The following is an 18,099-nucleotide window of genomic DNA, read 5'->3' as shown; positions in this document are numbered from 1 at the left end:
TCTGCTATGGATATCTCTGCTATGGATATCTCTGCTATGGCTATCTCTGCTATGGCTATCTCTGGTATGGATATCTCTGGTATGGCTATCTCTGCTATGGCTATCTCTGCTATGGATATCTCTGCTATGGATATCTCTGCTATGGCTATCTCTGCTATGGCTATCTCTGGTATGGATATCTCTGCTATGGCTATCTCTGCTATGGATATCTCTGGTATGGATATCTCTGCTATGGATATCTCTGGTATGGCTATCTCTGCTATGGATATCTCTGGTATGGCTATCTCTGCTATGGATATCTCTGGTATGTGCGTTTGTGTGTGTGCATCCTTCATCAGGAAACAACAGGACATCGCAACAGGAATCTCCACATGGTGCCTGAGTCTCTAATAACTAGATCAGCGGGTGTGACTGTCATGGTTACCGTACTGCAGAATGACCCTTTACAACAAACAGTACCTTACAGTACATTCCCATCTGTTTGTGCTAACTGACCATAGACCATATGAGTTGGAGCCAGGCTACACATGTTTGTCAAGATGATGTGGCAAATGATTACCTTTACAAACTTCACAACCTTGAGCCATATAGGTATCTCATTATTTTATCATACATTATAATATTATATCATTTGTCTTTGTCCATCTGTCGTACATATATCTCCATAACTTTGTGTCAAATCAGATCAAATAAATACATGAAAGAGACAAAGTAAACGGACAGAACAAACAGGCTGTACTGTAACAACAATAAATAGAAACTCTGAAAAACCTCCACAATTAAATATTTTGGATGAAATATTGAATTATTATTATATATAGTTAGAATCTCATAATCTTTTTTACATTTCTTTTTAAAGCTCTTGCAATATTACACAATTATTCATTCTACAATACTTATTAAATCTCCATTTAGGCCTACATATCGTTAAATAAAGTCAGTTAATTTAAATCAAATAAAATGAATTTCATGAATAATATAATATAATATCAATACAAATTCTATCAAATGTTTGAAGCATCAAAAAAGGTCAGATTTTTACGGCCAGTCAGTCATATAGTCCTGAACTTAGAGAGATAACCTTCTGATCTCTATAGTCCGAGGTGCGTCTGGCGGCCAGCAGGCGGCAGTAGTGAGAGCCCAGAGTCCTATTCATTAGGGCACACAATTGAAAACGTTTTAAAACGCTTCGCAACGCACCACAAACAAATAAGCGTTTCTTATTGGACAGTAGTCCATCTTGTCCCTCCCTGCTTCAGTCTGTTTTCTTCCGTTTGGTGCCTAATCAACATGACGACCCTTGAGGGCAGAGATACGTCTCCTCCACAGACATGTTTTTCCTAGAATGGACATCCCCATTCAAGTCAATGGGTGATAGAAATCTAATTCCATGTTCTCCTCACAGGGCTGTCTCTTTCAGGTCGTTGAGGTTTGGCATCCGTGACCTTGACGGTCTGGTAAAGGTGGGCCCGTTGGCGACCATTTGGTCGGGGTACGGCTGAGCCCCCTCCGCCCTGGCGAGGGCCGCCGCGTGCCAGTTGGACTCAATCTGCCCCTGTATCTGCCCCGGGAGGGGGTAACTCTGCTTCCGGTGGCTCTTAGACTGACCAGAGCTGGAGCTGCTGCTGCTAGGGTGTCCCTGGTGGGACCTACCGTCACCGAAGACTCCCCCTTTAGAGGAGGAGGTGGGGGGGTTGGGGAGGTGCTGGAATCGCAGGTCGGAAGGAGGAGGGGGTTGGCTGGAAGAGGAGGAGGGGGAGAGGTGCAGGAGCCTGCGTAGGGACTTCAGGGGTTGGTTCTAAGGGGAGGCATAGAAAACAATCACCACAAAGCTTGTGAACACTAAGCAGGTACACCAAGCTGGAAAGGAACAATTCAGTTTAGAATTCAGGAAATTCAGGAAGTGAATTGAAAATTCAGTTCAACCAGTAAACATAAATGAAGTGTGATTGTGAATCCACCTGTTTCTCCTGAGGCCAGTCACTGACTCTCTCTCTCTGTCTCCCTCTCTCCCTCTCTCGCTCTCTTTCTCTGTCGCGATCTCGGCTCTGCTCGCGTTCACGATCCTTATCCCGGGAGCGTTCACGGTTCCTCCTCCGGCTGCCGTGGTGAGAGGAAGACGAGGACGAGGACTTGGCCCCCTTCTGGATAAACAGGTTGTCCTGGCCATCACCAGGAACCTACCATTTCACAACAGGAAAGGTGGGGGAGAGGGGGGGTTAACACTGACACAGTCAAGAACGATAGACTCAGGACATTTCAATAAACCTGTACACCCCAAAACATCCACTAGACCTCCAGAGGGGAAAAAAGGCCAAGGAATCTACTCTGACTGCATTTGGGGTCTAGTGGACACTTTCCGAGTGCATTGTGGGTAACACAGCGTGCAAATATGATGAGCAGGCATCACAGGCACATCTCTGGATGGCTGTGGGTCCTCCATGCACCTCTCTCCTCCCCATTCCCTCTCCTCCTCCTCCTCCTCCTCCTCCTCGATCCTACTGCACCAGATGCTTCACATGCTGTTAATATCATTGAGCGGAGCGGACGGTGACATCACAGTGACGACATCACATGGAATGAACCCAGGAACCAACCAGCACACCAGCTCTCAAACCCAGGAAGTAGTGACTGTGAGACCCAACTGGCAGTACATTTCTGGATGACCATGGTCCAGTGACTCCTGTCCATCTCTGGCATCTCTGACAGAGAAACACTGACACATGTTCAATACTGTACTATAGCTTACAGTTACAACTCTATTGGCTACTGAGGGACTGTCTATCATCACGTCAGCCCATTGAGCAGAATGTATGCAAACAGAAATACTGTTGGTTAACCAGTCACTACTATGTAGACATGAACAGCTGAGATTGAGATGCTGGCTTTGCCTTGCACCACTAGGAGCAGATGGTCTCCTCTGCTGTAGAGGACTGTTTTAGAGGAGGCTGAGGACCTGATGGACTGGGCTGGGGGGCTTACATACTGTACACGGTGCCAGAGGGAGGACAGAGAGGGAGAGAGAGAGAGAAGAGAGAGAGATAGAGAGAGAGACAGAGAGAGAGAGAGAGAGAGAGACAGAGAGAGAGAGAGAGAGAGAGAGAGAGAGAGAGAGAGAGAGAGAGAGAGAGAGAGAGAGAGAGAGAGAGAGAGAGAGAGAGAGAGAGAGAGAGAGAGAGAGAGATCCGGTGTGGTGACATTTGCAGCCCTCAGGACGTAGCCTACTTAACTTTAGCTCCTGATCCCAGACCAGTTTAGAATAGGCTGACCTACATGCAATCTGCTTACAGCAGTGTGTTGTAGATCTGATTATAGGCCAGCGCACTACAGTTCACAGATCTGGAAGCTGGTGTGGTGGTATGAACTAAGAATGTCCGTCGATGTTCATGTCAACAATAACAGATGAATGAATGACTCCACAGTAGTTGACACATAGAGTGCTGTCACTGCATGTCTGTGTGACAGGGTAGGAACTAGGAACCATCGTTTTGGTCAGTGTTTCCTCTGCTTCCTAGCTTGTCACATATGTAAAATAGCATGCGTCAGGATAGAGGGTTATAGTTTACTGGTGAGGTAGAGTAGGGTGCGGTAGACTGATGCTGCAGCATGGGCGAGGGCACTACAGGAAGAGCTTTCTGAGAGGAGTTATGCTTTAAGCTATTCTTTGAGTTAAACAGAGGGAAAAGGCCCTTCTTGATGCTGGGGTTCCTTCCATCGTCGACTCTGTCTGTCTGTAATACAGGACACACAGCGCTCCAGTAACGGATAACACACTGGGAAACAGACACACCTGTGTTGGTCTCTGAATACCCCACACATATACACACATGGTTTAATGTTTATGAAGATGGAAAAGCAGCAGCAATAACAGAAACCCTAGGTAGCTACAATCTCCCTCCCTTTCTCTCTCTCTCTCTCTCTCTCCGTCGCGCTCTCTCTCTCTCCTTCTCACTCTCTCTGCCTCTCTCTCTCCCTCTCTCCGTCGCTCTCTCTCTCTCTCCTTCTCTCTCTCCCTCCCTCCCTCTCTCTCTCTCTCCCTCTCTCTCTCTCTCTCTCCCTCTCTCCGACTCTGTCTCTCCATCTCTCTCTCTCCCTCCCTCTCTCTCTTTCTCTCTCTCTCTCTCTCCCCCTCTCTCTCTCCCCCTCTCTCTCTCTCTCCCTCCCTCTCCCTCTCTCTCTCTCTCTCTCTCCCTCCCTCTCTCTCTCTCTCTCTCCCTCCCTCTCCCTCCCTCTCTCTCTCTCCCCCTCTCTCTCTCTCTCCCTCCCTCTCTCTCTCTCTCCCGCTCTCTCTCCCTCCCTCTCTCTCTCCCTCCCTCTCCCTCTCCCACTCTCTCTCTCTCTCCTTTACTCAAGAGTTTACTCATTATAACTGAAATGATGCTAGACAGGTAAACGTAGAGTATATAAATGTGTAATGTTGTAATTCAATCCAACATGTAAAGCTGTAAACCTGTGGATTAATCAGATGCATGTCTATGTGTGACTGAGAGGGGGAACCTCACGGTATTGGTCGGTTTCTTCTTCTTCTTCTTCATCGATCTGAAGAAGCCCTGTTTCTCCTTCTCTTTGGCCGGCTCTGGTTGGTTCATCACCATTGCCTCTGCAGTACTCCTGAAGTTGCCGGGACACAAGATTGTGTTAGCTCGCTGAGCTAAAGCCTAGACATTACCTCAGGGAGATTGCTCATCCCACGCTCAACAGGAGTCAATCTTATTCGTTCGTTCGTTCATTCATTGTAGATCATATCCAGTGATTGACAGCTCACCAGTCAAAGGCAGTCTGGCGTTTGGAGTGGTTGTTCATGACACCTGGGTCCACTGGCACCGGCGGTCCTCTGCTCTCCCTCTGAGCCCCAACATCATGGAAGGACGAGGAGTTGTCTGGCCTGGGAGACGGCACTGCAACACAACACAAAGAGAAGAAGAAACTTTCAGAGAAGGAGAAGAGACAGTCCCCATCCTTCTCTCTCTCTCTCTCTCTCTCTCTCTCTCTCTCTCTCTCTCTCTCTTGGTAACTCTCTCTCTCTTCTAACTCTCTCTCTCTCTTGGTAACTCTCTCTCTCTCTCTCTTGGTAACTCTCTCTCTCTTGGTAACTCTCTCTCTCTCTCTTGGTAACTCTCTCTCTCTCTCTCTCGGTAACTCTCTCTCTCTTGGTAACTCTCTCTCTCTCTCTCTTGGTAACTCTCTCTCTCTCTCTCTTGGTAACTCTCTCTCTCTCTCTCTTGGTAACTCTCTCTCTCTCTCTCTCGGTAACTCTCTCTCTCTTGGTAACTCTCTCGGTAACTCTCTCTCTCTCTCTCTCTCGGTAACTCTCTCTCTCTTGGTAACTCTCTCTCTCTCTCTTGGTAACTCTCTCTCTCTCTCTCTCTCTCTTGGTAACTCTCTCTCTCTCTCTCTCTCTCTCTCTCTCTCTCTCTCTCTCTCTCTCTCTCTCTCTTGGTAACTCTCTCTCTCTCTCTCTCTCTCTCTACATCTCTCTAGCTCTCTCTCTTGGTAACTATGTTTCTCTCTCTTGATCTCACTCTCTCTTGTTCTCTCTCTCTCTCTATCTATCTATCATAGTGCACGTACCTCTGTAGAAGCTTCCTACCCGTCTGGGCATGGAGTCACTGAAGATCATGCGGTTCTCCTTGGAGGAGACTGGGTCCTCGGGGTGGGGCTCATGGTACATCCCCACTGGTACCTACAGTACATCACAAACAAAGCAGAGTTGAACAGAACACAGAGAAAAGACTATGTTGAGTCACGCTTATTGATCCCATTATCTTAATGCTATAGCAAGATGTAACATGAGCTCCTTTCACACCCTGATATCTCACTCCTACATCCTTATCATAGTGTTTCACACTCTGATATCTCACTCCTACATCCTTATCTTAATGCTATAGCAAGATGTAACATGAGCTCCTTTCACACCCTGATATCTCACTCCTACATCCTTATCATAGTGTTTCACACTCTGATATCTCACTCCTACATCCTTATCATAGTGTTTCACACTCTGATATCTCACTCCTACATCCTTATCATAGTGTTTCACACTCTGATATCTCACTCCTACATCCTTATCATAGTGTGTCACACTCTGATATCTCACTCCTACATCCTTATCATAGTGTTTCACACTCTGATATCTCACTCCTACATCCTTATCACAGTGTTTCACACTCTGATATCTCACTCCTACATCCTTATCATAGTGTTTCACACTCTGGTATCTCACTCCTACATCCTTATCATAGTGTTTCACACCCTGATATCTCACTCCTACATCCTTATCATAGTGTTTCACACTCTGATATCTCACTCCTACATCCGTATCATAGTGTTTCACACCCTGATATCTCACTCCTACATCCTTATTATAATGTTTCACACCCTGATATCACACTCCTACATCCTTATCATAGTGTTTCACACCCTGATATCTCACTCCTACATCCTTATCATAGTGTTTCACACCCTGATATCTCACTCCTACATCCTTATCATAGTGTTTCACACCCTGATATCTCACTCCTACATCCTTATCATAGTGTTTCACACCCTGATATCTCACTCCTACATCCTTATCATAGTGTTTCACACCCTGATATCTCACTCCTACATCCTTATCATAGTGTTTCACACCCTGTCTTCCCTCGTCATTTTCCCAAAGATGATATCTCACTCCTACATCCTTATCATAGTGTTTCACACCCTGTCTTCCCTCGTCATTTTCCCAAAGATGATATCTCACTCCTACATCCTTATCATAGTATATTTAAGCAATAAGGCCCGAGGAGGTGTGGTATATGGCCAATATACCACAGCTAAGGGCTGCTCATACGCACAACACCACGCAGAGTGCCTGGACACAGCCGTTAGCCGTGGTATAGTGGCCATATACCACAAATCCCCGAGGTGCCTTATTGCTATTATACACTGGTTACCAATGTAATTAGAGCAGTAAAAATTAATGTTTTGTCATACCCATGGTATACGGTCTAATATACCACGGCTGTCAGCCAATCAGCATTCAGGGCCGGAACCACCCAGTTTATAATTGCCATTAAACCCATTCAGGTCGCTGCCGCCACGTTTAGCAGCTCAGTGAGAGACATACTGCTCAGTGAGAGACATACTGCTGATAAAACAGTGCTAGAAGCAGTCAGAAACCAGACAGTAAGTGGTGAAATCAGCCTGTGATGAACAACAGAAAAAGCTATGGACCTCGTTCTTAGCAGGGCGTTGTGAGTGAAAGGAGGCCGGGTTGTCCCGCGTGGAGTCTTTAATCTGGGGTCGGGGGTGAGAGGTCACCACCTCTTTAGAAGACGGCTCACTCTGTAGACCAGATGGACAGACAGACAGACCAGATGGACAGACAGACAGACAGACAGACAGACAGACAGACAGACCGACAGATAGACCGACAGATAGACAGATATAGCATGTGAGGCAGACAGTACGAAGTAGGAGTGTGTGTGTGTGTGAGAGAGAGAGATCAGGAGAGAGACAGCAATAATGAGAGTTAGGCCAGATACTGTAGCTACGATTCTGCCTCAAAGAGAGATACACAGACACACATATGCACATACACGCACACACACATACACACACTGCTGTCAGTCAATTATTGACACTGACCCTGGTGGTGTCTTCAGTGCAGTCCTCTCTGGACGATCCAACAGAGTGTCCTACGGAGTGTCTGGTGAGGGTGCGGTGCTGGAGCTGGGGGGAGAGCATCTGCAGACTGCTAGCCCTGGTGGGCAACCCCTGGCCCACCATTAAGCCCCCCTCACTACCCCCTCCACCCCCACCTACGTGGGACCTGTGGCGCTCACTCCTCCTCACGTACATGGAGTGGCGGTGAGGCCGTTGCTGGGAAGAGAAGGGACTGGTGTAGCCCAGGCCGTAGGGGTAGGACTCATGGGGGGAGGCCAGGGTGTGAGCTCCGTGGTTCCCCCCACCATCCCCTTCTCCACCTGGGTCAAGAAGCTCCGGGCCCGGGGCCAAGGCCTCCTCTGGAGCTTTGTGTCTGGAAGAGGAGGCGCGTCGGCAGGATGAGTCCAGGGTGGAGCTCTCCAGGCGGGGGTTGTTGCCGCGGGACGAGGGGCTGTGGCCGGAGGAGTGGCCGGTGTGGCTGGATGTGAGGCCAGAAGAGTGGCGTTCGCTGTGGCGGGGGGCCTGGGGACTTCCAGGTGGGGCGTGGCCAGAAGTGTGGCGTTCGCTGTGGCGGGGGGCCTGGGGACTTCCAGGTGGGGCGTGGCCAGAAGTGTGGCGTTCGCTGTGGCGGGGGGCCTGGGGACTTCCAGGGGGGGCGTGGCCAGAAGAGTGTCGTTCGCTGTGGCGGGGGACCTGGGGACTTCCAGGTGGGGCATTGAGGTTCAGGTCCAGGCAGCTGAAATAACATATAGACTGACCTCAACCATGAGTACAACAACACACATATTTACTAACCATCAGACCTAAATAAAACTCTAATTCTCAACGACAATACAATGTTCAGATCTGGCCTCAGGGGACTACACATTTCCAAATACACACCATCACCAAGACTACACAAAATCAATAAGCTAGCATGCCCTTCAATGTTGGAGACTAAGATACATTCATTAACCATTCCCTGACAGCTCTCTCTCTCTAGGTTAACCGTTCCCTGACATCTCTCTCTCTCTCTAGGTTAACCATTCCCTGCCAGCTCTCTCTCTCTAGGTTAACCGTTCCCTGACAGCTCTCTCTCTCTCTAGGTTAACCATTCCCTGACAGCTCTCTCTCTCTCTAGGTTAACCATTCCCTGACAGCTCTCTCTCTCTCTCTAGGTTAACCATTCCCTGACAGCTCTCTCTCTAGGTTAACCATTCCCTGACAGCTCTCTCTCTCTCTCTAGGTTAACCATTCCCTGACAGCTCTCTCTCTCTAGGTTAACCATTCCCTGACAGCTCTCTCTCTCTAGGTTAACCATTCCCTGACAGCTCTCTCTCTCTCTAGGTTAACCATTCCCTGACAGCTCTCTCTCTCTCTAGGTTAACCGTTCCCTGACAGCTCTCTCTCTCTCTCTAGGTTAACCGTTCCCTGACAGCTCTCTCTCTCTCTCTAGGTTCACCATTCCCTGACAGCTCTCTCTCTAGGTTAACCATTCCCTGACAGCTCTCTCTCTCTCTCTAGGTTAACCATTCCCTGACAGCTCTCTCTCTCTCTCTAGGTTAACCATTCCCTGACAGCTCTCTCTCTCTAGGTTAACCATTCCCTGACAGCTCTCTCTCTCTAGGTTAACCATTCCCTGACAGCTCTCTCTCTCTCTAGGTTAACCGTTCCCTGACAGCTCTTTCTCTCTATGTTAACCATTCCCTGACAGCTCTCTCTCTCTCTAGGTTAACCGTTCCCTGACAGCTCTCTCTCTCTCTAGGTTAACCATTCCCTGACAGCTCTCTCTCTCTCTAGGTTAACCATTCCCTGACAGCTCTCTCTCTCTCTCTAGGTTAACCATTCCCTGACAGCTCTTTCTCTCTATGTTAACCATTCCCTGACAGCTCTCTCTCTCTCTAGGTTAACCATTCCCTGACAGCTCTCTCTCTAGGTTAACCATTCCCTGACAGCTCTCTCTCTAGGTTCACCATTCCCTGACAGCTCTCTCTCTCTAGGTTAACCATTCCCTGACAGCTCTCTCTCTCTCTAGGTTAACCATTCCCTGACAGCTCTCTCTCTCTCTAGGTTAACCATTCCCTGACAGCTCTCTCTCTCTAGGTTAACCATTCCCTGACAGCTCTCTCTCTCTCTAGGTTAACCATTCCCTGAGAGCTCTCTCTCTCTAGGTTAACCATTCCCTGACAGCTCTCTCTCTCTCTCTCTCTAGGTTAACCGTTCTCTGACAGCTCTCTCTCTCTCTCTAGGTTAACCATTCCCTGACAGCTCTCTCTCTCTCTCTAGGTTAACCATTCCCTGACAGCTCTCTCTCTCTAGGTTAACCATTCCCTGACAGCTCTCTCTCTCTCTAGGTTAACCATTCCCTGACAGCTCTCTCTCTCTCTATTTTAACCATTCCCTGACAGCTCTCTCTCTCACTCTCTCTAGGTTAACCGTTCTCTGACAGCTCTCTCTCTCTCTCTAGGTTAACCATTCCCTGACAGCTCTCTCTCTCTCTCTCTAGGTTAACCATTCCCTGACAGCTCTCTCTCTCTCTAGGTTAACCATTCCCTGACAGCTCTCTCTCTCTCTAGGTTAACCATTCCCTGACAGCTCTCTCTCTAGGTTAACCAGCCCCTGACAGCTCTCTCTTTCTCTAGGTTAACCATTCCCTGACAGCTCTCTCTCTCTCTCTCTAGGTTAACCGTTCTCTGACAGCTCTCTCTCTCTCTCTAGGTTAACCATTCCCTGACAGCTCTCTCTCTCTCTAGGTTAACCATTTCCTGAGAGCTCTCTCTCTCTAGGTTAACCATTCCCTGACAGCTCTCTCTCTCTCTAGGTTAACCATTCCCTGACAGCTCTCTCTCTAGGTTAACCATTCCCTGACAGCTCTCTCTCTCTCTCTAGGTTAACCATTCCCTGACAGCTCTCTCTCTCTCTAGGTTAACCGTCCCTGACAGCTCTCTCTCTAGGTTAACCGTTCCCTGAGAGCTCTCTCTCTCTAGGTTAACCATTCCCTGACAGCTCTCTCTCTCTAGGTTAACCATTCCCTGACAGCTCTCTCTCTAGGTTAACCGTTCCGTGACAGCTCTCTCTCTCTAGGTTAACCATTCCCTAACAGCTCTCTCTCTAGGTTAACCATACCCTTACAGCTCTCTCTCTCTAGGTTAACCATTCCCTGACAGCTCTCTCTGTCTAGGTTAACCATTTCCTGTCAGCTCTCTCTCTAGTTTAACCATTTCCTGACAGCTCTCTCTCTCTCTCTCTCTCTCTCTCTCTAGGTTAACCATTTCCTGACAGCTCTCTCTGTCTAGGTTAACCATTTCCTGTCAGCTCTCTCTCTCGGTTAACCATTTCCTGACAGCTCTCTCTCTCTATGTTACCTGGCAGGGAAGAAGCGGGCGGAGATTCCAGGGGTTGCCGTAGGGTCATCGGGGTGCACGCCCCTCACCCCATCTCCAAGGTTACCACCCACAGACTTGGCATTGTTGCTCAGGGCGCTGTGGCTCTTGGACAGGCTCAGGTAGGAGCTGGAACTCTTGGAGGAGCTGTGGGTGGAGTCTATGTTGTGTCCACCATGGCGGCCATGTTGTTTCTCCATGGTATTGGTCTTGCCCTCCAGAAAGGAAGAGTGTCGTCCCTGCCCTACTGGAAATGTTCAAATGTAAAAAATGGGCTGGCAATGCATTTATAAGTAGTCTTGCCTGAGACAGAACGGCCCATAGGGCCATAAGGCAGCTTTATGTTCAAGTATACCCCCTGGACAGGATTCTAGTCTAGAGCATTTTTCATTTGAAGTATTAAGGAAGTGGTATGTATTAATCTTATGTGAATGTTTCAGTAGGGTGACCCCGGACCTTGCTGTTGCTGCAGCTGAGAGCGGGAGGTGGACTTCACGTACATGGCTCCAGGGCCCTGCTGGTCAGGAGCCTTGGCCCCTGGGGGCCCAACACCAACCAGGTTGAAGTCAAACTGTGTCGTGCCCTTTAAAATAAAGAGAAGACAAGAGAAGATAAAATCAGACAAGATAATGACTTTATTGTCCCCAACCACGGGAAAATGTTGTTTTCAGCCTTGTGCATTTATATGAAAATACATGTCAAGAATAAACACAGGTCAAGACATAGACAGTTGGAGAAACAAACTAAATGAATACAATGTATGTAGTTTGGTCCATAAGGAGCTGAATAAGTCAATGAAAGTAGAGTTCCTGACGTTGTTTACCTTGGTGTCCTTGGGGCTGAGCAGGTGTGGCATGTTGTTGTTGACCAAGTCCTTACTACAGGTGATGGAGCGGTTGAGGGTCTGGGTCATGTAAGCCTTGGGGTGGAGGGTGGGGCTCAGGCTGGACGACACAGGCTTGTTGCCGTTCAGGAAGCTGTCGTTGCCTAGGTGAAGGTCGCCATGGCGAGGTAGGCTGGAACATTCCTTACTGTTAGAGTGACGGTGACCCGAGCTCTTACTGCCGTGGCTTCTGTTTGGTGGAGGGGAGGGAGGGAGAGAGAGAGAGAAGGAGGGAGGGAGGTATTAAGATCGAAAGATATTGAGATTGAGAGGTAAGGTACAGGTACAGTGGGGAGAACAAGTATTTGATACACTGCCGATTTTGCAGGTTTTCCTACTTACAAAGCATGTAGAGGTCTGTAATTTTTATCATAGGTACACTTCAACTGTGAGAGACGGAATCTAAAACAAAAATCCAGAAAATCACATTGTATGATTTTTAAATAATTAATTTGCATTTTATTGCATGACATAAGTATTTGATCACCTACCAACCAGTAAGAATTCCGGCTCTCACAGACCTGTTCGTTTTTCTTTAAGAAGCCCTCCTGTTCTCCACTCATTACCTGTATTAACTGCACCTGTTTGAACTCGTTACCTGTATAAAAGACACCTGTCCACACACAATCAAACAGATTCCAACCTCTCCACAATGGCCAAGACCAGAGAGCTGTGTAAGGACATCAGGGATAAAATTGTAGACCTGCACAAGGCTGGGATGGGCTACAGGACAATAGGCAAGCAGCTTGGTGAGAATGAAACAACTGTTGGCGCAATTATTAGAAAATGGAAGAAGTTCAAGATGACGGTCAATCACCCTCGGTCTGGGGCTCCATGCAAGATTTCACCTCGTGGGGCATCAATGATCATGAGGAAGGTGAGGGATCAGCCCAGAACTACACGGCAGGACCTGGTCAATGACCTGAAGAGAGCTGGGACCACAGTCTCAAAGAAAACCATTAGTAACACACTACGCCGTCATGGATTAAAATCCTGCAGCGCACGCAAGGTCCCCCTGCTTAAGCCAGTGCATGTCCAGGCCTGTCTGAAGTTTGCCAATGACCATCTGGATGATCCAGAGGAGGAATGGGAGAAGGTCATGTGGTCTGATGAGACAAAAATAGAGCTTTTTGGTCTAACTCCACTCGCCGTGTTTGGAGGAAGAAGAAGTATGAGTACAACCCCAAGAACACCATCCCAACCGTGAAGCATGGAGGTGGAAACATCATTCTTTGGGGATGCTTTTCTGCAAAGGGGACAGGACGACTGCACCGTATTGAGGGGAGGATGGATGGGGCCATGTATCGCGAGATCTTGGCCAACAACCTCCTTCCCTCAGTAAGAGCATTGAAGATGGGTCGTGGCTGGGTCTTCCAGCATGACAACGACACGAAGCACACAGCCATGGCAACTAAGGAGTGGCTCCGTAAGAAGCATCTCAAGGTCCTGGAGTGGCCTAGCCAGTCTCCAGACCTGAACCCAATAGAAAATCTTTGGAGGGAGCTGAAAGTCCGTATTGCCCAGCGACAGCCCCGAAACCTGAAGGATCTGGAGAAGATCTGTAGGGAGGAGTGGGCCAAAATCCCTGCTGCAGTGTGTGCAAACCTAGTCAAGACCTACAGGAAACGTATGATCTCTGTAATTGCAAACAAAGGTTTCTGTACCAAATATTAAGTTCTGCTTTTCTGATGTATCAAATACTTATGTCATGCAATAAAATGCAAATTAATTACTTAAAAATCATACAATGTGATTTTCTGGATTTTTGTTTTAGATTCCGTCTCTCATAGTTGAAGTGTACCTATGATAAAAATTACAGACCTCTACATGCTTTGTAAGTAGGAAAACCTGCAAAATCGGCAGTGTATCAAATACTTGTTCTCCCCACTGTATAGGTAATCCATAGATCTAAGTCGCTTATTTTATCTGTGCTAGAACAACATAGCCAGATGTGAAACCATGCAGTGTCCAGAACCTAACCAGACCCCATGCAGTGTCCAGAACCTAACCACACCCCATGCAGTGTCCAGAACCTAACCAGACCCCATGCAGTGTCCAGAACCTAACCACACCCCATGCAGTGTCCAGAACCTAACCAGACCCCATGCAGTGTCCAGAACCTAACCAGACCACATTCAGTGTCCAAAACCTAACCAGACCCCATTCAGTATCCAGAACCCAACCAGACCACATTCAGTATCCAGAACCTAACCAGACCACATTCAGTATCCAGAACCTAACCAGACCACATTCAGTATCCAGAACCTAACCAGACCACTTGTAGTGTCCAGTGCAGTGCTGACCTGGTGGCCGCGGGGTTCTGACAACAACAACACCAACAACCTCCTACAGTGCTGACCTGGTGGGCACGGTGTTCTCCATGTGGCTGTGGGGCTTCCTCTTGGAGGAGCGTGGGGGGTTAGGGGAGGGTGGTGCTGGGGCGGGCTGCTCCAGGAGGCGGAGGGGCTGGAAGGCTGGGTGGTTCAGACTCTGTTCTGTCAGGTAGCGGTCAGAAGGGACCAGCAACAACAGGTTCTAGAGAGGGAGGAGACAGACCACAGGGGTTTAGGACACACTTCTTTATTACAGTTTGACAATAAAACAGGTCAATCACTAAACTCTATCCATATATATATATATATATATATATATATATATATATATATATGTTACCAGTCAAAAGTTTGGACACACCTACTCATTCAAGGGTTTTTCTGTATTTTTACTATTTTCTACATTGTAGAATAATAGTGAAGACATCAAAACTATGAAACAACACATATGGAATCATGTAGTAACCAAAAAAACAGTTACACCAATCAGTTTTGCACACTCTTGGCATTCTCTCAACCAGCTTCATGAGGTAGTCACCTGGAATTCATTTAAATTAACAGATGTGCCTTGTTAAAAGTTAATTTGTGGAATTTCTTTCCTTCTTAATGCGTTTCAGCCAATCAGTTGTGTTGTGACCAGGTAGCGGTGATATACAGAAGATAGACCTATTTCGTAAAAGATCAAGCCCATATTATGGCAAGAACGGCTCAAATAAGCAAAGAGAAACGACAGTACATCATTACTTTAAGACATCAAGGTCGGTCAATCTAGAAAATTTCAAGAACTTTTAAAAGTTTCTTCAAGTGCAGTCGCAAAAACAATCAAGCGCTTGACGAAACTGGCTCTCATGAGGACCGCCACAGGAAAGGAAGACCCAGAGTTACCTCTGCTGCAGAGGATAAGTTCATTAGAGTGACCAGCCTCAGAAATCGGCAATTAACTGCACCTCAGATTGCAGCCCAAATAAATGCTTCACAGAGTTCAAGTAACAGACACATTTCAACATCAGCTGATCAGAGACCACTTCTAAAGGACATCAATAATAAGAAGAGACTTGCTTGGGCCAAGAAACATGAGCAATGGTGTAAATCTGTCCTTTGGTCTGATGAGTCCAAATTTGAGATTTTTGGTTCTAACTGCTGTGTCTTTGTGAGAAGCAGAGTAGGTGAACAGATGATCTCAGCATGTGTGGTTCCCACTGTGAAGCATGGAGGAGGAGGTGTGATGGTGTAGGGATGCTTTGCTGGTGACACTGGCATTGATTTATTTAGAATTCAAGGCACACTTAATCAGCATGGCTACCACGTAATTCTGCAGCAATACGCCATCCCAGGCTGTGTAAGGGCTATTTGACCAAGAAGGAGAGTGATGGAGTGCTGCATCAGATGACCTGGACTCCACAATCACCTGACCTCAACCCAATTGAAATGGTTTGGGATGAGTTGGACCACAGAATGAAGGAAAAGCAGCCAACAAGTGCTCAGCATATGTGGGAACTCTTTCAAGACTATTGGGAAAGCATTCCAGGTGACTACCTCATGAAGCTGGTTGAGAGACCAGCTGTTTCCAGAAGACTGTGTGATCACGCTCTCCGCAGTCGATGAGTAAGACCTTTATAAACAGGTCAACATTCACAAGGCCGCGGCGCCAGATGGATTACCAGGACGGGTACTACTAGCATGCGCTGACCAACTGGCAAGTATCTACACTGACATTTTCAACCTCTCCCTCTCCGAGTCTGTAATACCAACTTGTTTTAAGCACACCACCATAGACCCTGTGCCCAAGAACACTAAGGTAACCTGTCTGTAGCCATGAAGTGCTTTGAAAGGCTGGTCATGGCTCACATCAACACCATTATCCCAGAAACCCTAAACCCACTCCAATTTGCATACCGCCCTAACAGATCCACAGATGATGCAATCTCTATTGCACTCCACACTGCCCTTTCCCACCTGGACAAAAGGAACACCTATGTGAGAATGTTGTTCATTGACTACAGCTCAGCGTTCAACACCATAGTGCCCTCAAAGCTCATCAATAAGTTAAGGACCCTGGGACTAAACACCTCCCTCTGCAACTGGATCCTGGACTTCCTGACGGGCCCCCCCCCAGGTGGTAAGGGTAGGTAACAACACATCTGCCATGCTGATCCTCAACACAGGGGCCCCTCAGTGGTGCGTGCTCAGTCCTCTCCTGTACTCCCTGTTCACTCATGACTGCACGACTCCAACACCATCATTAAGTTTGCTGAGTACACAACAGTGGTAGGCCTGATCACCGACAACAACGAGACAGCCTGTAGGGAAGAGGTCACCTGTCCGTGTGGTGCCAGAACAACAACCTCTCCCTGAACTTGATCAAGACCAAGGAGATGATTGTGGACTATAGGAAAAAGAGGACCGCTCACGCCCCCATTCTCATCGACGGGGCTGCAGTGGAGCAGGTTGTGAGCTTCAAGTTCCTTGGTGTCCACATCACCAACAAACTAACATGGTCCAAGCACACCAAGACAGTCGTGAAGAGGGGACGACAAAACCTATTCCCCCTCAGGAGACTGAAAAGATTTGTCATGGGTCCTCAGATCCTCAAAAGGTTCTACAGCTGCACCATCGAGAGCATCCTGACTGGTTGCATCACTGCCTGGTACGGCAACTGCTCGGCCTCCCACGCAAGGCACTACAGAGGGTAGTGTGTACAGCCCAGTACATCACTGGGGCAAAGCTTCCTGCCATCCAGGACCTCTATACCAGGCGGTGTCAGAGAAAGGCCCTAAAATTCTCAAAGACTCCAGCCACCCTAGTCATAGACTGTTTAACTACATGTACATATTACCTCCATTACCTCGACTAACCAGTGCCCCCTCACATTGACTCTGTACCGGTACCCCCTGTAGATTGACTCTGTACCGGTACCCCCTGTAGATTGACTCTGTACCGGTACCCCCTGTAGATTGCCTCGCTATTGTTATTTTACTGCTGCTATTTTATTATTTGTTACTTTATTTATTTTTTAATTTGTTTTTAGGTATTTTTTTTTAAATGGCATGGTTTGTTAAGGGCTTGTAAGTAAGCATTTCACTGTAAGGTCTACTACACCTGTTGTATTCGGCGCATTTGACAAATACAATTTGATTTGATTTGAGATGCAGAAAAACCCTTGAATGAGTAGGTGTGTCCAAACTTTAGACTGGTACTGTATACATAATCCAAAGTTTATTATCATTAAACTATAGTTCATATATATTGTTTTGTAAATACAGTGAAGCACATTTACATTTGATTAATTTAACAGACACTCTTATCTAGAGCAACTTAAAGTAGTGAGTTCATACATTTTCATAGTGGTCCTCAGTGGGAATCGAACCCACAACCCTGTCGTTGAAAGCGCCTTGCTCTACTAACTGAGCTACAGCATTCTTAACGCCGATCTCTACATTTGCTGTATAGAAACAGCCCATAATAAAAACCACAAGACCGTGGTGGCTTTTCACCATGTCGATCCAGAGACAGAGAGATGGGTGGGAGGGTTTGTCACACCATTCATCTCCTGAGGAGAGTGTGATGTACTGGAGGCCTAGCTAACAGCAGAGTACTGACTGACCCACAGCTTTACTCATAGATATACACTAGCTAACAGCAGAGTACTGACTGACCCACAGCTTTACTCATAGATATACACTAGCTAACAGCAGAGTACTGACTGACCCACAGCTTTACTCATAGATATACACTAGCTAACAGCAGAGTACTGACTGACCCACAGCTTTAGTCATAGCAGGACTAGTCTAGTTTGAGCCTGTAGAATCCAGAATACCTCCCATTAGCAGGACTAGTCTAGTTTGAGCCTGTAGAATCCAGAATACCTCCCATTAGC

General features: G+C 47.3%; 1 protein-coding gene across 8 annotated transcripts in view; it reads right to left on the bottom strand.

Moving 5' to 3' along the window:
* Positions 1-588: 588 nt before the first annotated feature.
* cdkl5 (cyclin dependent kinase like 5) overlaps positions 589-18,099 on the bottom strand; it is a 71,542-nt gene continuing 54,031 nt past the window's right edge. For 3 of the 8 annotated variants that reach the window (XM_071330796.1, XM_071330797.1, XM_071330802.1), the window contains 12 exons: positions 14,249-14,424; positions 11,830-12,079; positions 11,463-11,589; positions 10,989-11,253; positions 7,627-8,380; positions 7,213-7,323; positions 5,572-5,683; positions 4,766-4,898; positions 4,503-4,611; positions 3,567-3,731; positions 1,962-2,180; positions 589-1,798 (listed from right to left, as the gene is read on the bottom strand). In XM_071330796.1, coding sequence (XP_071186897.1) covers positions 1,400-1,798; positions 1,962-2,180; positions 3,567-3,731; positions 4,503-4,611; positions 4,766-4,898; positions 5,572-5,683; positions 7,213-7,323; positions 7,627-8,380; positions 10,989-11,253; positions 11,463-11,589; positions 11,830-12,079; positions 14,249-14,424 — 2,820 coding nt within the window. In that variant the 3' untranslated portion in view covers positions 589-1,399. The remainder of the gene's footprint in view (positions 1,799-1,961; positions 2,181-3,566; positions 3,732-4,502; positions 4,612-4,765; positions 4,899-5,571; positions 5,684-7,212; positions 7,324-7,626; positions 8,381-10,988; positions 11,254-11,462; positions 11,590-11,829; positions 12,080-14,248; positions 14,425-18,099) is intronic. The other 5 variants (XM_071330798.1, XM_071330799.1, XM_071330801.1 and 2 more) reach the window with 3 other exon arrangements.

The sequence above is a fragment of the Salvelinus alpinus genome, chromosome 10, assembly GCF_045679555.1.
Source record: "Salvelinus alpinus chromosome 10, SLU_Salpinus.1, whole genome shotgun sequence".
In the NCBI taxonomy this organism is placed as follows: domain Eukaryota; kingdom Metazoa; phylum Chordata; class Actinopteri; order Salmoniformes; family Salmonidae; genus Salvelinus; species Salvelinus alpinus.
This window is presented reverse-complemented; position numbering and strand designations above follow the sequence as displayed.